The sequence below is a fragment of the Antedon bifida genome, chromosome 4 (genome assembly GCF_963402885.1).
Source record: "Antedon bifida chromosome 4, ecAntBifi1.1, whole genome shotgun sequence".
NCBI lineage: Eukaryota > Metazoa > Echinodermata > Crinoidea > Comatulida > Antedonidae > Antedon > Antedon bifida.
Window position 1 is genome coordinate 29,627,865 of NC_136229.1, and position 21,731 is coordinate 29,649,595.

The 21,731-nt window shown below is 31.9% G+C and overlaps 2 protein-coding genes across 2 annotated transcripts in view; one reads left to right on the forward strand and one right to left on the reverse strand.

The window, feature by feature from the left end:
- Nucleotides 1-218: 218 nt before the first annotated feature.
- LOC144839740 (solute carrier organic anion transporter family member 5A1-like) lies at nt 219-5,030 on the forward strand. Its single transcript, XM_078695212.1, has 6 exons — nt 219-524; nt 916-1,080; nt 2,804-3,002; nt 3,630-3,825; nt 3,934-4,183; nt 4,628-5,030. Exons 1-6 carry the CDS (start codon nt 230-232, stop codon nt 4,915-4,917), a joined length of 1,395 nt encoding a protein of 464 aa, XP_078551338.1. The 5' UTR covers nt 219-229; the 3' UTR covers nt 4,918-5,030.
- Nucleotides 5,031-9,104: 4,074 nt separating this feature from the next.
- The window catches only part of LOC144839321 (uncharacterized), a 46,902-nt gene continuing 34,275 nt past the window's right edge, over nt 9,105-21,731 (reverse strand). The window contains exons 30-50 of the mRNA XM_078694635.1: nt 21,383-21,643; nt 20,618-20,860; nt 20,204-20,455; nt 19,832-20,071; nt 19,267-19,509; nt 18,832-19,083; nt 18,455-18,694; nt 18,172-18,285; nt 17,610-17,882; nt 16,888-17,000; nt 16,306-16,501; nt 15,575-15,676; nt 15,227-15,351; nt 14,724-14,873; nt 14,254-14,623; nt 13,821-13,993; nt 13,431-13,598; nt 12,633-12,763; nt 12,245-12,507; nt 11,741-11,807; nt 9,105-11,114 (exon numbers count right to left, since the gene is read on the reverse strand). Of these exons, the coding sequence (XP_078550761.1) occupies nt 10,550-11,114; nt 11,741-11,807; nt 12,245-12,507; nt 12,633-12,763; nt 13,431-13,598; nt 13,821-13,993; nt 14,254-14,623; nt 14,724-14,873; nt 15,227-15,351; nt 15,575-15,676; nt 16,306-16,501; nt 16,888-17,000; nt 17,610-17,882; nt 18,172-18,285; nt 18,455-18,694; nt 18,832-19,083; nt 19,267-19,509; nt 19,832-20,071; nt 20,204-20,455; nt 20,618-20,860; nt 21,383-21,643 (4,541 nt within the window). The 3' untranslated portion in view covers nt 9,105-10,549. The remainder of the gene's footprint in view (nt 11,115-11,740; nt 11,808-12,244; nt 12,508-12,632; nt 12,764-13,430; nt 13,599-13,820; nt 13,994-14,253; nt 14,624-14,723; nt 14,874-15,226; nt 15,352-15,574; nt 15,677-16,305; nt 16,502-16,887; nt 17,001-17,609; nt 17,883-18,171; nt 18,286-18,454; nt 18,695-18,831; nt 19,084-19,266; nt 19,510-19,831; nt 20,072-20,203; nt 20,456-20,617; nt 20,861-21,382; nt 21,644-21,731) is intronic.

The window sequence follows — 21,731 nt, forward strand, 5'->3', positions numbered from 1 at the left end:
AAATATGGTAGTGATATGACATCATCATTTCCATATATTATGGGCACATAACAATTGAGTAATTGTAGGCCTACACGTTTCCTCTTTTTTTTGATGATTTAAGTTCTGTTTAGCGTTATAGGCCTACAATTATTTATTAGTACTTATTATGACTTACGTACACATAAATGGTATGTAGTGCAGAGTTTGCTTAAAGTAAGATTCTGTTTTGGCAGGTGTATTATACTGTATGGGAGCCGCAGGTCCAGCACTCGGCTATGTATTCGGAAGTCTTTTCCTGAAGGTGTATGTTGATGTAGGACGTATTGATGACGATGATATTAAGGTATCACCTGATGATGAACAGTGGGTGGGTGCATGGTGGCTAGGATTTCTCGTCTGTTCAATTTGCATATTTTGCACAGCATGTCCAATAATAATGTATCCACAGAAGATGCGTAAACAAGAAGAACTTGACGACGATGTTTGTAAAGATCCTTCAGAAGGAAGAGTACAAATGAGCTTTCAAAGTTCATCCTTAAAAGGTGTGTTACGTCATGTGTTGAACGTTTACGTAGCACCTGTTTGTACATGTTTGTACTCCAAAGCACTGTGCACGTCATTATATACATTTTAGTATCATACATTAAAAACTATAATAGGCTCGATTTATGTTAGTGCAATAAATAGTACTAATCAATAAATAATTAAAAACCAAAGTTAATTAAAACCTCAATTCTGGGTTTTATTTCAATGACTGGTGAATACTGATACTCAGTTAAACATGAAGGTAAAAAATATTATTATATTTTACCTCCATGGTTAAACTGACGTTTGGATAAACACATTTATAGTAAACTTCGACATTGCTCGTTAAGCAAAACTAATTAAATTATTGACAATTATTTACATTTGTTTTTTATTATTATTATCTAGAATTACCTCGTGCGTTCTGGAGACTTGTCAGCAATCCAATATATTTCTTCGTATGTATGACGGCATGTGCAGAGTTTTCTATAGTCAGTGGTTTTGTCAAATTCGTACCAAAGTTTATTGAGTCTCAGTTCACAATTCCTGCTTCCACTGCTAACTTATTAACAGGTAATATGTTTAAGATACTTGTTTAGAAATGTATCATAATCCACACATGTATTCAGTTATAACTTGGGGAGGGATGGAGGGGGTTGGAGACCTTCGCCAGATACGAAACTTGTCTCGTACAACCTAACAACAATGACATTACAAAGTAAGTTAAATAATAAGTGTTTATGGTGATTTTTAAGTATTAACTAAAGGTAAATACATTTTGATTTTTTTTATCAGAGATCATCCTATAGTTTGGGAACGGCTATTAAACAAGTGATCTTGTAAAAAGAACACCCAAACATGTGATTTTCAAATTTATAATAATTAGGCCTACCTATATAAATTTTTAATAAGATATGAAACATGTATTATAATCTGCCATTTTAACTTTCATAACATATTATACACATGATACTCCTACGGTACTATGTCTTGAGACAATAGACTGCATGGATCTGCAATTTTTTGTCTCCTCACTATCTTTCTCCCTCTTTATACGGGATATTAACCCAGTTAAAAAATAGATATATTTAAAATTCAATAATCATATTTTTGCCATATAATTGATGACAAATGAAATATTAAAAAGCAGAACTGTAAATACTTTTTAATAAAACATTGATGATAAACACGCGTGTGAAATTCGAGTGCAAAATTGCCCGACGATACCTTTCCTGCATGTTTCCATATAGGCCTAGTTGACTCGTGTGTCGCACCTGGAATAAGATATGTGACGATTGAGTCACACCCGACATATGTTAAATCAATTATCCTATTACAGTATATCTAACAATATTGTCGATTGAAACATTTTATTTAAACTTAGTTAATATAAAATGGAAAATTATCAGTATAAACAGATCAAATTTACACTGTTATTTTAGAAGTGTCTTACGAGGCTATTTATATAAACATGTCTATTAGATTTGTTGACTAATCAATAGACAGTGATAAGCCAGTGTTTATATTTACTCTCTTCAACAAAGGCAATCTAACACTACCACAGAATTCAATGACTCAATCAACACTAGCTCACGTCTAGCTTGACCACACCATTTTACGACGTCGAGCGTGCGCTCAACATACATATAATTACAATGTTGACTTATTGGTATTTTGCTGCTTCAGTTAAAATTCATCAACATAGTATGTTCAATGCATAGTAAAATTAGTTATATAATACTTAGCATAAATTAAACCACGAGTTTTAAACCATGTGATTTTTATATCTGTAGTTTGTGTTAAAATAATTTTAAATGCTAAAACTTATTTTTGTTTACATATCTCTTATTTGAAAAAAAAGACGTAGATAAGATAATACAAAAATAATTAGTAATGTTCAGCTTACTAAAACACTTTAAAAATATCTAAAACTAACAGTGAAGTAGCCTACAGTCGTGAAGTTTTAGCTTGGTTGTTAACGTGTTTTCCCCGTTCTATCCCCATTCTATCCCACCATATTATTTGTCTATTCTGTATTGACAAGTTATTTGTTATTTGTAGTTGAAATTTATAAAAAAAACAAACCAAAAACTAATCAAACACATAGTTTGTATTATCTATTAGGCCTATGCCTACGTTTTTATTCAATTACAGTATAAACAGCAATACATTTTGTATTTAGAACAAAATCAGACAAGCTTAGAACATTTTGTTAAACCTGCATATACCAACACTTTCGATTTGCTTACTGGATTATTACTAACAATAAAATACCGTTTTCTTTTTTGTTCTGCAGCTTCACTGATTCCTGCCGCTGCCATTGGAACAGTGTTTGGTGCCTACGTGATCCGTCGATTCAAGCTGGGTCTTTCAGGAATGGCCAAATTTTGTCTTGGTGTAATTATATTAGGTTTCAGTATTTTAGCAGCATCTTTTCTATTAGGTGGTTGTGATTCAGTAGTTTTAGCAGGAATAACAACACCGTATACGTTCAGGTAAGCTTGCAAATACAATTACATATGCATAATGATGTACGTTGCCATTTTGAAAAAAATGGTCTCAGCATAAACGGCAACTAAGCCTTCTACTAATAATGTTATGTTTACCAATCGGATTACTTGTTTGTAATCTAATACAGATTACACCAAATTAGTCTTTGATTCTTTATTTTCTTTTTTTATTATTATTTTATACCATTATTATATATTGAATTGCAGTAGATCACCGAGCGGTTTTGAATTTATTCTGTGCCCGTGATTGATATATAAAAGTATCTTTTCTTCGTGAATTAATATACTGAAAAATGAGGGCGTATCAATTTGATCTCTGGTGCGTGTGCGTACAATTGAGGGACTAGTGCTGTTCCGCTGAGAGTGTGAAAGAGCACTATCCAGTCGAATTTGAACAATACCATTAAAGCCCCAGTGGTCTAATAGTTATGACATCTGCATATAGCAGAAGGTTCCGGTTTCGAATCTCTGTTGGGTGACTTGTTCTTATTCTCACAGATTTCCTCATTTTTATCATTTCAAATGAATTAAATTTCAGTACACTAACACATTTATGGCATATGGCATACTTTACGTGAGCTACATTAACAAACACGTGTTTATTTTGTTTAGTGGTGAATCGTCGGAGTCGACAGAGTATATGGAAGATACAAATCTTTTAGATTCTTGTAATGCAGATTGTGACTGTTCTTCTGCTCAATTCCAACCGATTTGCGCATCTTCAATCGGGATTACTTACTTCAGTCCATGTCATGCTGGTTGTAACGGCTTAAACTTTGGATCAGAAGATGGAGACAACGTGTCAAATGTAAGTAGCCTTGCATGTTTTCACACTAGGCGAATTTGTTTGCACGAAACCAATGTTTATGTGTATTTCATGTAACTATACGGCTTTAATACTTTTTTTAAAAAATAGAACTTTACAAGATGTAATTGCGTCAGCAAGTTTCTAAAAGAAAGTGGAGAGAGTGATGCTGGCTACATATACACTGGTAAATGCAGTAATGAATGCGGCATGCTGGTACCATTTATGTTTATCCTAATATCATTGGTAATCGTTATTACCATGGGACAAATACCTATGGTTATGATGACTTTGAGATCGGTTGGTGAAAACGATCGACCATTTGCTCTCGGTGTGCAATTTCTATTTGTTCGGTTACTGGGTGAGTAAAGTTAAAGTTCAACTTTTTACTATGAACTACAGTTTAAGACACGAAAAACGTTGGTTCATATGCTAATAAAAAAACCACCCGTTTTATGTAATGTATCATAAAGGTAAAGGTGTTTATATTTGTCCTCAAGCTTAACTGGAAACTAGCGACAATATAGCATGCAATATCGTATCTTCTGACAGAAACCGTCTTCACGTCGTATGGGATACTATATAATCCTCTTTTGCGTTGACTTGATACCTTACGAGAATCGTTTGTAAACAAATCAAATCATCAAATTCAGCGGTTCAGTGCCACTATACGGCACTAGAATAATGTAAACAAATTATTACATTCATTGAAAGCATAAAAAACAATAGAAATAACATATAATACATAAGATCACTTAATTTAGTACATAGAGATATATGTTCCATTTTTTTCCTTTTCCTTCAGCATATATTCCGTCGCCAACATATTTTGGAGCAGTTATCGACACAGCATGCATACTTTGGGAAGATAACTGTGGTGTTACCGGCTCTTGTATAGAATATGACAATCACAAGTTTTTTCTTGTTTATCTGGGATTGTGCTTGTCATTAAAAACGATGTCTATCGCTCTGGTGTTTACAGTCTGGCGACTTTCATGTCGACGAGAAACTAAGGTTCAGTACCTTCAAGGATTGGCCAATACAGAAGAAGACGAAGTAATGTATGAATTTAAGACAGGAGAGTCAACGTTATGAGAAACTGAAGTATTTACCGTGTATTTAGGCCTAATTATTGTGGTATATATAGTATTATGTCGGCAGATTTTTGTTGTTGTTTACTGTGGAATAATACTAATAGATCGGATGATGATTTGGCTTTAATTTAAATAATAATAATTAGAATAATAATAATGTTATCATCTTCAGTTGAATAATTAAAATAATAATATGAATAATTAAGACTTTTTAGCTATATTTTTGAAACAAAAGTCCTCATTCTCACTCCTGAGGACGATCAAAGCATATTGATCAAAACGTCGAGAAACTCAACAGTAATATACGTGGTGTACCGCAAACTTTACATCAACAATTGATTTCGCCATGCAAACGTTCAAACAATAACATTCCTCCACTTATAATACTATCATTTCCGGGTTTTAGCCAAAATTTACGGTACGGTTATTTTGGCCATTTTTGAAAAAATCCCTGTAAATAGTACCCTTTTATTTTTTCACATAAATGCTTACTATAGCATAATAAACATGCACAGAAAAGAATAATGCGTTCTGCGCATGTCAATTATTGTGCTATAGTAACCAGTTTTATCGAAAAATAAAAATGTCGAAAATTGGCAATTTTTCGACCCTTTTATTTTTTGACATAAATGGTTACCATAGCATAATAAACATGCGCAGAGTCGAATAATGGGTTCTGCGCATGTCAATTGTGCTATAGTAACCACTTTTGACATAAATGGTTACTATAGCATAATAAACATGCGCAGAGTGTCGAATAATGGGTTCTGCGCATGTCAATTGTGCTATAGTAACCACCTTTGACATAAATGGTTACTATAGCATAATAAACATGCGCAGAGTCGAATAATGGGTTCTGCGCATGTCAATTGTGCTATAGTAACCACTTTTGACATAAATGGTTACTATAGCATAATAAACATGCGCAGAGTCGAATAATGGGTTCTGCGCATGTCAATTGTGCTATAGTTACAACTTTTGACATAAATGGTTACTATAGCATAATAAACATGCGCAGAGTCGAATAATGGGTTCTGCGCATGTCAATTGTGCTATAGTAACAACTTTTGACATAAATGATTACTATAGCATAATAAACATGCGCAGAGTCGAATAATGGGTTCTGCCCATGTCAATTGTACTATAGAAACCACTTTTGACATAAATGGTTACTATAGCTTAATAAACATGCGCAGAGTCGAATAATGCGTTCTACGCATGTCAATTGTGCTATATTAAACAGTTTTATCGAAAAATAAAAAGGTCGATAATTGGCCATTTAAAAAAAAAAATCCCTTACTATAGCATAATAAACGTGCGCGGAGTCGAATAATGGGTTCTGCGCATGTCAATTGTACTATAGCAACCACGTTTGACATAATTTGTTACTATAGCATAATAAACAAGCGCAGAGTCGAATAATGCGTTCTGCGCATGTCAATTGTACTATAGTAACCACTTTTGACATAAATGATTACTATAGCATAGTAAACATGCGCAGAGTCGAATAATGGGTTCTGCGCATGTCAATTGTGCTATAGTAACCACTTTTGATATAAATGGTTACTATAGCATAATAAACATGCGCAGAGTCGAATAATGGGTTCTGCGCATGTCAATTGTGCTATAGTAACCAGTTTTATTAAAAAATAAAAAGGTCGAAAATTAGCCATTTTTTGAAAAAATCCCTATACTATACTGCCCTGATTTACGAAAGGGCATTATCTCAAAAAATGTAGTTTTGAGTAAATAAGCAAAACGTGTTTGAGTTTATCTTTAAAAATCTAGAGACAAATTAATGGTTTTTCAGTTATAATAGGTATTAGTACATATATAGAAAATATGTAACATGAATTTTATTTTAATAATTTATTTTTTAGGGGGTCAAAATTGAGATAATTCCTTCTTGTAAATTATTCATACTAACTAATAACAATAGATAATTTAACAAAAGGCATTATCTCTATATTTACATAGAATGTACACTACAAAACTAATCTAATAGCACAAGACAAATATGTTGCAGTAGGGATAGGTAAAGTTAATGAGAGGGAGTAACATGTGGTTGTTGGGCGAGGGGTGGGGAGGGTGTTTGTGGGGGTGGGAAGGGTGTTTGTGGGGATTGGTTTAGGGGGAATTGTGGTGCTCGCTTTGGAAGGATTTTATGAAATTTGATGACAAAAACATAAAACAACCATTTATAAAAACTCGATTTACAGTAATTTATCGCATTTTCTATCTTGATACAGATTATTGCTTTATGCATTATATTTACAAGTTTTGTATTTGATATATTTATGCGTTTTTAACAGATTGCGTACGTTTGAAGTTGGTGGATTTTTCCAAAAGTTTTCTGTTTGTGGAATCAATTTTTTTATTATGTTGTCTTTTTTAATTTGTGGAGTTCCTGTTTTTCTTTAAAAACTCTCTAGACCTGGTATCCATATATTCACATTTCCAGTATAATTTTGTTTCAACCTTTTTAAAGAGTACTTCTTTAACATCATGAAGTTTTGGTATGTGTAGAAGTCGGTATGAGACATTTTGTTGTCAATAAAAAGTACAATTTTATTAATATTATGCAAATATATTAATATGTAATAGAATAATCAATGTAAAGGAATAATCAATGTAATGGAATTCAATGTAATGACTACGCTTACTTACAGCCACACCCAAAAAAAAATGTAATTCAAAAGACTAAAATACGAATTTCCCAATGCCATTGTTTTATAACAAAAGTTGCTTGACATTGATTTAAATATCAATTGGAAAACACTACAAATGACCACTGGACTTTTTTTACATTTTCAAGGATAATAACGAAGACATAAGTAATAAAAAGTATTAAACTTAGGCCTACTCATTCAATAGGCTCTTGAAAATATCCTTTGCGGCCATGTTCTTCCATTTTAGTTTGGTATCCGCATAAATTTATTTTAGTGTTGTCAAATACAATAATTTGATTAAAAGTATTCAATTTATTTTAGTTAACATCTACAAACATAGTTTGAGCGTGCTAATTAGCATGCATCAAGTCGACCTCTGATTGGATAATTGTTACTGCTGCAGTGTGCAGTCAAGCGATCATTTCCTGTTGTGTATTGTTTTTTTGAGATAATGCTTTCTACTGAATTTTTTGTGGGTATGAATAAAGATAATGCCCAAACTGATTTTAATTTTTTTAATATTTTTAATATTTATAGAAAAATTTTTTAGTAGCTGTTAAGTTTAAATGATAGATTATACCCTCAAAAGTCATGTAAGACAAAAATCTCAATTTTGAAAAAAATTGAGATAATGCCCTTTCGTAAATCAGGGCAGTATAGTACAGGAACATTTTCGAAATATGGTCAATTTTTGACCCTTTTATTTTTTGACATAAATGGCTACTATAGCATAATAAACATGCGCAGAGTCGAATAATGGGTTCTGCGCATGTCAATTGTGTTATAGTAACCACTTTTGACATAAATGGTTACTATAGCATAATAAACATGCGCAGAGTCGAATAATGGGTTCTGCGCATGTCAATTGTGCTATAGTAACAACTTTTGACATAAATGATTACTATAGCATAATAAACATGCGCAGAGTCGAATAATGGGTTCTGCGCATGTCAATTGTGCTATATTAAACAGTTTTATCGAAAAATAAAAAGGTCAAAAATTGGCCATTTTAAAAAAAAAATCCCTGTACAGGGAAATTTTCGAAATAAGGCCAATTTTCGACCCTTTTATTTTTTGACATAAATGGTTACTATAGCATAATAAACATGCGCAGAGTCGAATAATGCGTTCTGCGCATGTCAATTGTGCTATAGTAACCAGTTTTATCGAAAAATAAAAATGTGGAAATTGGCAATTTTTCAAAAAAATTCGTGTACTATAAGTACAGGGAAATTTTCGAAAAATGGCCAATTCGTGTACTATAGTACAGGGAATTTTCGAAAAATGGCCAATTTTCGACCCTTTTATTTTTTGACATAAATACTTACTGTAGCATAATAAACATGCGCAGAGTCGAATAATGCGTGCTGCGCATGTCAATTGTGCTATAGTAACCAGTTTTATCGAAAAATAAAAATGTCGAAAATTGGCAATTTTTCGAAAAAATTCCTGTACTATAGTACAGTAATTTTTTCGAAAATGGCTAAAATATCAACTTTTCAAAATTCAATTATTAAACGATAATATTGCCTTATGTATGCATATATTGTATTATAATCATCTTATACAGCCATAGTAACTAGTTATGTCAACAAATAAATGGGTTGATATTTTGGCCATTTTCGAAAATGGCTAAAAATATCAACTTTTTAAAATTCAATTATTATACGTGAATATTGCCTTATGTACGCATATATTGTATTATAATCATCTTATAGAGCCATAGTAACTAGTTATGTTTATTATGGTTATTTCTTTTTTATATAACTCTTCATCGCGAAACCAGTCATAACTTTCAATCTTCGCGGCGAAAGTACAAAATAGGTGGCGCTGTTGTATTTCAAAAGCAATAGTATAAAAAAACCATTTTTTTCTAAACGCGAAAAGATTTTTTTTCTTTAATCAAATGACAGGAATTTATCCCTGGATATAGTAACCAGTTATGTCAACATAAAATGCATCAGGATTAGTTTATTTACATATTTGTTAATAATTTTTAATACTAATTCTTATACGTTTGTCAAATCTGTATAATATAATAAAACTCGTCTACTTTAAAGGTAAAATGAAACTTAACTAGAGATAATATGCTCAATAGTACATAAACCCAGTACGAGGAATTGTTTGGCTTTTGACCCTATGCTTTTATTATGGACCAAGTTTGTTTGAAATTAGCCCAATCGTTAACAATGTCTATTCTTTTACTCAACAACTCTAGGTACATCGGAGTATGTACGTTGAAATTGTATTATGTTTTATGTCAATATAACTTATATTTTACTCTTTTGAGAGTCCTTTACCTAACTTACCTAACATATTATGTACCCCTGAAGAACGTAATTCCTTATTATATTATAGTCTACATTAACGCAGCAAAGTCTTGTTTCAAAAAGCTGAAATAAGTCTGAGAATACATTATTTTGGTCTAGTGACACCTTCTAAGATCACAATTCCATTAACACCCATGTATAACAATACATAAGCCTATAAGTAAATATTCTTTTTGTGGAATTTCGACCCTAACAACACTACATGACTTAGAGGAGGTATCAGTAATAACTGCCAAATAGGAAGGAAATTTTAGTTGACGTCTGCAATTTGTAGCGTTTTAAAACGTTGCCAGATTATCCCCCTTCCTTCCTGTAAAACCCTAAAGGCAAGGTATCATAATAATATAAGGAGAACTATTTACTATGTTATTAATTTGTGGAACAAGTAGTGTTTTAAATTTTGACCAAACTGACCCATATTTGACCTTGGACCCAAAGTCGAGAACCCCGCATAAATGGGAGCTTAAAAAAATCGGAGTTATCGTCTGCAAACAGTAGCGTTTTAAAATGTTCCCTAAAAGAAGAAGAAATAACATAAACCCAGTAAAAAGAATTTTGACCCTCAAAACATTTAGGATGGAATATACCTAAATAACTTGCCACTGAATGTGTCAACTATACGTATAATCGGACGTTACTTCCGATAACTAAAGTCATTAGAAACACGTGAAGATCGGGCAAAGGAAACTTGGTTGCTATTTGAGTAATTCTTAGAATCTGAATGTGTTTGGTTTCTTCCAGAAGCCGATGAATTAAAACCAGTACTTTTACGCCCACTGGAGTACAGATTGCTATTTTTGGTTCCTTTAAATGATGACGACATCACGTAAAATTTTTTAATAGTTTTTTCTGCCCAAAATTTACGAATATCTTTACTTCTGAAACAATACATAACGAATATGAAGAATCCTTGAAAAGAATTCAGGATACAGAAAAGTACCTGGACAATCTCGGAGGCACTACCAATTGCAAAGAATCCAATAAGCCACGTCATTCCCATCACTACCGATATACACACAGCATTCTGTAGTAAATACATGCCCTTCCGCTTCTTACGAATTTTGTGAGCTTGTTTTGCAACGTTGCCAAGTTTACTTAGACTGTGTAATACCATAATAAATACAACCACATTGGTGAGTAGTATAATTGCAATAGGTAATGCTACGCTGTAATACATACGGGTTACAGCAAGGAAGCAACTGAAAAAAGAGTAATACAAGCGTAAATACTGTTTATTATTAGTATTAGTAATAAAAAATGATAATTTTAGAAATATATAAGGTAGGCATATTGATTACTATCAATTGGAAAACATGAATACAAATAAATATTTGTAAGATTGCCAAAACCGAGACTAGACCATGCCATAAAATGAGATAAAATTGATATTAAAAGACATTTACAAAGTGTTCTTTCTTGTGTAAATTGCCTCCTTTTTTATATATAATTATCATTGGTTTTATACTTTTATACAAATTTTAATATTGAGAAAATGTAAATATCTTTGTAATTCAGCTAAGGCTGCGATGATGATAGTGAAATAAATGAAATGAAATGAAAATGAAATGAAATGATAAAAAAGACTGCGAATGCAAACTGTCAAACATTTGAAATGGTAGACGAGAAATTAATCAATATTTTGCTTAACACCATTAGAAATGAGAAGTTCCATACATTAATAAAAGAGTTGCCAAACTTAATCTAATACATTAGATCATGTTACAATAGATGGAAAGTACATACAAGAAAAGAATGAAAAGAATATTAATCTCAGTAGATAATGAGGTTTAATCTGGTTTCTGTGCAGTAGGCTAACTTTACTTACTAGTCAGTATCTGCATAATTGTCAACATCAATTCCAACAGTTACAGCAACAATTACAACTGGTATACCTGAAAACGGTATGATCAGATAAAATATCATAATCCTAATCAAACTTTTCACGTACACATGATACTAGCATCAGTATAATATTATCATCACCACTTCACATCATCGCTTTGATAATCCAGTCGAATGCATCCATTTGTATATGATTTGTTTTCACTTCACTCATTTGTATTATCATTGTTACCGAAATTAAAGTTTGTAAATGTTATGAATTTAACATTTGTAATTACGATAAGCTTACACTATTACTAATTGACAAAACAATAATAGTAATGCATAACAATACAATGGCACGAGTACATTCATTTCAAGTTTATCACCCTTACACAACATCATTTTTCATTATCAATGGCATGCTTTTAATCATTTTTTTTAATTTTGATAATTTTTTACAGTAATATGTAGAGAAAAATAGTACTTATACAGAGGAGCCACTTACCCCAAGCAAAAAGACAGGCCTTTAAGAAAAACCTAGAAATGTGTGTATCATACACTTTAACAAATGAATAATACATATGAATAGCCTGCACTGACATCCAAAAGATAGATGTCAACAGAAAGTAGTGAATCAGACCAGCAATTACTGTACAAGCGCGCCATTTCTTTGTTCTGTCAATTCCAACGAGAAAGACCAAATACAAGCCGAGTAATGATACACACAAGTGACATAAAATCTGTTGTGGTTTACTGTTTCGTAGCTTTCTGAAATAATAAAAGGAAAATAAAGTTCTGCTTTATAATGTATTGTATGCCCAACATGCACTGTTAATTTCTGCTATAAGAACACATTTTAAAATACAATAGTTATGATAAATTCTAAGTCCTACCTGTTGGTTGTAAAGGTAAATATAGTTGCAAGTAAACAAGCGATTGAAATACCAAGACCAATATTTGTGATGTACCTTGCTATAACTATAACAATAGGAGGCCCATCAGTATCATCTCTTGAGTAAAAATTCTAAACGAAAAAAAAAAACTTAAAATGTGATAGTCTTTTATTATGATTCATATTATTCATTACCTATTATTATTAGCTCACATTGCAAAATTAGTTTAGGATTAATTGCTTTAGATCTTTTGATGATAAATCAAAATTAAGCGAAATAAATATCACGCCTGTGCTGGCATTTCTATTCAAGAATGTGTTATCTGCAACAACCATTCAATATCTTTAAAGCTGACGTCTTTCACATCTTTCAAATACTTTGCCTTTCCTCTCACACTACCAATTAACATCCATCAACATAGAGCTGTAGTTCCACACTTCAGTTACACTGCCAGACTTACAAATCAGTCATAGAGGTTCCAATTCACAAAATGCTCATAAAGTGTTTCTAGATCATCTAGATTAATTAAAAAAACCCTCAATGATGTTTTTGACTTAATAATAATTTTCATTTTGAATATTCCAAAGAGCAAATCATTAAAAAACAAATTTGTGTTCATTTTTTGGGATAAAATTGTACTCGACGCGTCCATTCATGCTAATGTTATCGTTTGTAATTATGTGAGGACCATTTGGCTGTCATGTTATGCTGTTTTAGGTCACCCTCAGTAAAATTATTAATAAATAAAACAAAAAGTGAGTCAACAATTAAACTAAACTAAAACATTCATAATTTTACCATAAGAATTGCAAAATTTGTTAAATGGTCACAATGACAAATTTGTCTGTCACTGCCATCCAACGATCCATTAGCTAAGTAACATCCAGCACTTGACCAGCCACCATTACCATCATCAAGTTCAAAATCCCAAAAAACACAGGCTGTCTCGTTGTTATTCTCAGTTATCTAGAAATAAAGGAAATAAACATCGGGATGATTGTGAATGCATAAGGTAATTTCCTGAAGGATAATAAGTTCAGAAAACTCACTAAACCAGAGAAAGTATAATAACCATTTGACAAACTTTTATAAGGGAGTTCCTTTAATAATGGTTTGGCCATAGTTATGAACATAGTTTTGTCTACTGAACTAACAATCAACGTAAATCAATTGGAAATGTATATATACCTCAGCAGGAATAAATGTTGTTATTATTGGATCTGATAAATTTTTCAGTTCAACACCGGGTATTGAAGTTGAAATAACTTGACCATTGGGTCGCCTGGTGTCAGTATCAAACTGGTTTGTCGGAAAGAGTGAACTATCATTATATACCACTGTAACCACACGCAAATCAGCACCTAATTATTTAAAAAAAACATCGAATAATCAGTAGAGAAACATTTTTTGCTGAACAATTTCTAGGCAAAATCATTTTCAATGTTCTGTTTAACCTGCTTGTTTCTGAGTAATGGCTATAAAAAAAGAAAGTCATTACGAAATTCAATATTGTGTTTTAAGCAGCTCTTAGCTTTCTCAAGTATAATATATAACGTTATGATAAATAATGGATGATGATGGATGCTGTTTATGGTTTTATAATGTTTCGCAGTCAACTTACCATCGGAGGTTGCAAGAATGTCAATAGCAGGAATATAGATACTGACAGATGCCACAGACGCAGAATTATCAAGCTCTTCTGGCTCAATGAATCCTGTCAAATTCACAATTACACTAGAATCTGCCGATTGGTAAGATGCGATTCCAATCCCCATGTTTTCAAGTTCATTGCTTTTTAAACTCTGAGCTTGCACTGCTACCGTGTTGGTTATAAATTCGTATTTTTCGTTTTCAAGATCAACAACTGCTAATTGCTCTTCAAGAGATTCCACAATTCTACTAGGAGCTTGTGTTTCCATCTGACTCTCTAAGAGTACATCATCATCTACTTCGAACAGACTAGCAACAGTGTCAACTAACGTTGATGTCACCTGTATGGGAATTATAGCAAAACATAAAATATGAATAACTCTAGTTACACTATGGTTGCTTTATCTACGGTATTGTAAACAAAACAATGAATAAAATCACCTCGGCAGATGTTGAATTTACAGAAATAACACTTTCGATAATCTCTGCAGTTGCTTCTAACCCGTCTGGTGTTATGGTATCTGGTTCAGTTGTTGTAATGTTGTTAACTGCTTGAAGAACTTCCTCTGCATTATCTTCTGTAATTGGCATCTACAATAAATTGTAATAAAACATTGAAAATGCTCTGCAAATCAACCTCAGCTCAAAATTAAGTTTAGGATAGATGCAATTCAATTGGAATTTCAGGATGGAACAGGTGAACTGTGTTTCGATGGTAAAATAATAAATAATAAAATAACAGCACGGCCGAAAAAGAAATTTACTTACCCTGTCAACATTTTTATTTTAATAATAATAATAATAGAAATAAATAAATAATAAAGTGTGTGAAAAATATTTTGTATCTACAAGTTTAGAAGTACAAATTTGAGGTCAAACAAGATTGCAATAACATTATCTAATACATTTCTTTGAACAATAGTTATATAAATGTCTATACTAACCATACTTAACCTTTCTAAAAGTTGATCAGATGTAGCCTCACTACAGTTCCGATGCATCACTTCTTGCCACATAGCAGGTGACAGGCCATCACTAAAGCATATAGAGAATCCCAGGGACATACCATCTATGACAAGGATATATAGTATGTTAGTTTTAACTTATTAGGAAGCTCTCGATTTGCCACGACCGACGTGTTACAACGTCGTGTAACGAAACCTAAGATTAAGAAAGCTATAGACCAAAGACCTAAGATTAAACATTCTTATTAAAAATAAAAGTATCGAAAACAAAATATAATACTGCTGGTCATTTAAAATGTTTAAACAAATAAAACATAACAAGCTTACATTCGACTGCAGATTGTGGACAAACTTCTTCTGATGACACATTTTTACCAACTTCAGAACGGTTGAATGTTAAACCTTCTATGATATCTAAACCACAATTCTCTGTAATAAAAGGTAAAATATTATTTTATTACTGTACCATTATATTACATCAAACGATATAATACAATTTCAGTTGTAATTTGTCATTCTTTGCTACTTTTATCATCAATACTAATTAATTAATTCGTTCCAGCTGCGTCTCTCCACTTAGTCACATTGTTTTACCTGTTTAGTATTTCAGCACAAGAATTATATCTATAAACTAGCCTTTGTTGAAATTAAAATTATCTATGTTAATGCCGTTCATAATTAAATTAATAATTAATTAAAGATGTACTTTATTTTTTTTAATGGGATATTAATGTGTGTGTTATTCGTAACATGTTAGGTAATAATGCATTAACATGTTATGTACTATCTTATGTACTAAATAACGTTTCTGAATATTCCTGATATATAATATATATATAATACTTTGGAAATAGATACAGCTCACAGAATCGGCTGTGAATGGACATACATACATAAGGCCAGTTTAGAGAGTCCCTTTTCTGATCTCTTTTTGATTTTACGGTACCTTGTTGAGTATCTAGTGTTTACATACATCTATATTACAATTGTATAGATACAATTATTACATCCAGGTTCATAAAACTAATGTTGTAGTAGTTTGAATTAGTTTGACTTACCAGTGCTAAATATTGAAAATTGTCCAATAGTTCCGTTATTTGCTAATGTATTAAAGTCTTCTGATAAACTGTTCATAAAATTATCGTAAGTTGTGTCTGCACTTGGAGTGTGTATATTGATATCTGCAATCACACTCCCAGCACTAAGGCTAAGAACTTGAACAAATATATCACTTATACTTATACTCTCAGTTAACTGTAAAATAAAAAAGTGAAAAAGCAAATGCACAGTTACCTGTTTCAATTGATCAACCAATTCTTGTAAATAACCTTAACATTATTGGGTCTACTAATAACAATAAATCAAACTCATAAATGAGTTATTTTGCAGAGGAGTTATTGTTTAGATTGTTTTAAACAAGGCAGTAATAATGTACTTTTATATCATGTTGGTTCCTGATGATTGAAATATAATTAAATGGATAGCAGTAAAAACGCCTATGTCTCCAGAATTGACCAGGAAGCAGATATAAATATTATCCACAATTTTGAATTTATCCATTATTTTATTTAGAATTAGTCAGCAAATCTCTACCAATAAAAACAAGCTTTTGTTAACAAATTAGCTTTGACAAAACTTACCAAATTAACAATCATTGTAGAAGTGTTTTTGAATTCTTCAGAAGACGAATCAGTCAAACCAGAGGTGAATTGTAAATTCAGGAAAGATACCGACACTGGAACGGTAAACGCATCTAAATAATAATAGAAACGTAAATTGTTAACGTTTTTTATTTAAATATTCATACACAGCTGCACTACCATAAGCAAAATTATTCAGTTCTTCTGCAGATTCTAATTGAATTTATCCGGAACTATTACTGTACATAATTAGAAATGGATTATATAGAAATGAACAGGTAGACAATTAACAGTGTATGATTATCATCACTTAAAACTGCTTATTCGATTGTTTGCTACTTACTACGATTATGTAGAAAATCTGAAAAGTTACAATATGTTGTATGACGTCGCACCTTTATTTCGATATACAATATCACCAATTGTATTGTTTAAGTTTACATTGTATTTAAGAACTAGACGAGCAATATTTTTCTAGTTCCTATTATCCACTTAATTTGTAATTAAGCGATGATTCTGGAGATGTAGATGAATTTTACAGCAACAAAAACTAATATCAAACTTGTATATGTATAAATGTGCAGTTGCAATGAATGAGGGAAAAAAAAGAAATATGATGTATAAATGTTATATTCTCTGTAGTAAATTAGTTCAGTGATTCTGTTTGTATTACCTTATACATTTAAGGAAACTACTGTGTAGAAAATAAGTAACAAGTTTACCTGTTACAACCAGAACTGCCTTCATTGAGGTATCTGTTACGTCATCATGTGGCGATACCCCAAATGCTTTACAGTAATAATAGCCTTGATTTTCCAGACCTACTTCGTTAATTGTTAGATTATTTAGACTTCGTGTTTCAGAGGAGAGTTCAATGTCATCTTTATACCAACGCCAATCAACTGAGTACTTTACAGTACATTGGAAAGTAACTTTGCTTTGTAAATTAATACTCTGGGATTGGAATACTAGCTGGATTTCTGCTGTGGGTTTACCTAAACATATCATATTTTGTTAATGTCTATCATTTTATTTTGAATTGGTTTTATACATAATATAAAATGCACCTTAGCGTTTTATAGACAAGTCTATTGTTTATCATAGTAAAATAGTAATAGTAATTACAGAACATTGCAGATGATCTCATTAATTTTCAGAAGCAGTGACGAGAAATGAACCCTATGAAACATTATTCAAGTTATATACATGATATTGAATTCAATATTTCTGGCTATTAGATCTGAGAATATAATAAATACAAGGCGATAAGATATGTAACGTTACCAGGTATTGTTTGACATAAGTTGCCTTCATACAATAGAGGACAGATACACATCAAGTTCGCAACTAACTGTACACAAGTTCCTCCATTTTGACATGGTGAAGAAGAACAGGAATCTGTTAACAGACAAACATCATTGTAACACGTAACTATACATACTACCTCCTAATATTAAACAATGTAAATTACTAACACTAACAATTGAATTGCTCTGCATAATTCTGAATTCTGAATAGATACAGATGCACACGGATCACTACGGTTATTGTATATAAAATTTCTTGCCTCCTATTGTGATTTCAAATCCACATGTACCACTGTTCCCTGATTGGTCAATTCCAGTGTATGTTACATTATGTATACCAAAAGTAAACACATCTCCTGAATTTCTCGTTGAACTTAAAATAATAGTGTTTCCAGAATTATCAGTATACGTAGGGTCTGTCCAAATAATGCTGATTCCAGATATGTTGGTTGCCACATCGATTATGTCACAAGGACACTGTAAAACTGGTGGTTCATCATCTATACATAATATTCATAAAAAAACCATGCTCACATTATGGTTGATTTTGTTGGTGCAATAAATTCAAATTACAGAATTAAAAACATTATGATAATTAGGATGATGAATGATATGGCCATTCATTCAGTTTTATTACCTATTATTGTTACGTAGAAAATACAATAACCAGTGTTCATTGATGTGTCTGTAGCTTCATACGTCACCATTGTAGTTCCGAGTTGAAATGTATTTGATGACGGATTTATATTACTGCTGTAATCTAATGACCCAGGAACATTATCCTGGAATGTAGGTATTTCCCAATTGACGTTTGTTTTGTAAGGGCTTCCAGAGTCTGTACTAAAAGTGGTATTATCTGGACAAGTCAACACCTCTGGAGGTTCAATATCTGCAAATATATCAGCATTTAAAAAAATATATGATTTGTTTAATGCTGTTGGTACATTTTATCAATACACACTTTGTGTATTATTTCTACAGTTAATTTTTTCTTATTGTTATAACCATACGTGAAATGTGGAGTACTGGAGAAAAGTAAGAAACTTTTACATTAAAATAATTTAACACTAACCTTGTACAGTTATTGTAAAATTACATGTAGCAGTATTCATAAAATCATCTTCAGCTGTGTATGTTACAATCGTGTCACCTGTGTAAAACCTACTACCATTACTGTGTGTTGTTACAAGACTTGGAGTTCCTGCATTATCTTCTGTCGTTGGTTCTGTCCAGGTGGCAGTAGTGTAGTTTACACCTGAAGATGTTGTTAAATTCATACCAGGAGGACAGTCAGTAATCACAGGTGGTTCTTTATCTGTTAAAAAAAACATACAGAATATCAACACAATGAAAAATCTTTCTGAAGAAAATTGTTTTTTTCTGTACAAGAAATCATAATATCAGATACATGTAATGTTTTATTTGTTTAAACATGGTAGTATTGGAACAGCAATTTAGAGAATTTATTCATTTTAAATAAAAAGAAAATTTGAAATTCATTGCTCTGCGTAATTATTTTTCCTGTTTTGTTGAAACACATTTATAATCCATTTGGGTAAAATGAATGATTTGACAAATCTTATCCTTTAGATAGTTATGAAGATTCAATCAATCTCAATCAATTTACAAAAGCTTACCTTCTATTGTGATTTCAAATCTACATGTACCACTGTTACCTGATTGGTCAATTCCAGTGTATGTGACATTATGTCTCCCAAAAGTAAACACATCCGCTGAATTTCTTGTTGAACTTAAAATAACAGTTTTTGCAGAATTATCAGTATATGTGGGGTCTGACCAAGTGATACTGATTCCAGATATGTTAGTTGCCACATCAATTATGTCACCAGGACACTCTAAAACTGGTGGTTCATCATCTATACAAAATATTCAAAAATATCATGCTCAAATTATGGTTGATTGTTGACCAATAATTTAAAATTACTGAATTAAAAACATGATGATAATTATGATGATGAATGATATTGCCATTCATTTAGTTTTATTACCTATTATTGTTATGTAGAAAATACAATAACCAGTGTTCATTGATGTGTCTGTAGCTTCATACGTCACCATTGTAGTTCCGAGTTGAAATGTATTTGAAGAAGGATTTATATTACTGCTGTACTCTAATGACCCAGGAACATTATCCTGGAATGTAGGTAATTCCCAATTGACGTTTGTTTTGTAAGGGTTTCCAGAGTCTGTACTATGAGTGGTATTATCTGGACAACTCAACACCTCTGGAGGTTCAATATCTGCAAATATATCAGCATTTAAAAAAAATATATGATTTGTTTAATGCTGTTGGTCCATTTTATTAATAAACACTTTGTATATTATTTTTACAGTTGATTTTTTGTTATTGTATAGTCATACGTAAAATGTGGAGTACTGAAGGAAAATAATTTAACACTAACCTTGTACATTTATTGTAAAATTACACGTCGCAGTATTCATAAAATCATCTTTAGCTGTGTATGTTACAATCGTGTCACCTGTGTAAAACCTACTACCATTAATGTGTGTTGGAACAAGACTTGGAGTTCCTGCATTATCTTCTGCCATTGGTTCTGTCCAGGTGGCAGTAGTGTAGTTTACACCTGGAGATGTTGTCAAATTCATATCCGGAGGACAGCCAGTAATCACAGGTGGTTCTTTGTCTATTATATACACAATGATGACAAACAAATTTTCTGAAGAACATTCCGTAAATCTTATCATTATCATAAAATAGGATAGCGTGAGTTTTAGACTTTTGTGACTTTGCTGTGTATTGAATAGACAACAGTGACACTCCACTATATTTTTTAAGAATAATTACTTTTTAAAAATAGGCCTAATTTGAAGCTACATGGGCAGAATAAAAGTTGACGACTAAACTGACAAACAATAATGGGATACTGCCAGTCCGTGTTAGAATCAATTTCAATTCAACATTTATGAACGCTATTGAAAAGAGAATGTCACTCAATAAGACAGACCTTCCAACAACAGACTGATCATACCCAAAGCAGCCCAATTCAGAACTGAGAAAATCTACCAGACGGACACGCACGCCCAACAAACTGCTGTTTACGATCAATAAAACCCACTCTTTTATCTATTTACCAACACAATGTTATGAATTACAATAACCAAATACTAGTACTACAAAAATAAAAGTGTACAATCAAATAATTTACCTTCAACTACAATGTAGAATGTACAGGATGCGATGTTCCCTGAAGTATCTTCAGCTGTGTATGTTTGGACGTATGCCATATTACCAGTAAGTGGTACATTTACAGGAGGAGAAATGACAGGGCTTGGCTCTGGACTGGTCGACAAAATGTCTACATTATCACTTGGTACAGGTACCTTCCAAGTTACTAATGCGGAGGCTAATCCGGGATCCGTTTCCGTTGTTATATTATCAGGACAACTAATATAAGGAATTTCTTGGTCTGAAAAATACACACAAATATACAATATAAAAATATACACAAACTTTGCAAGAAATTAAAGGTACAGTAAGACATTAATATAATTAAT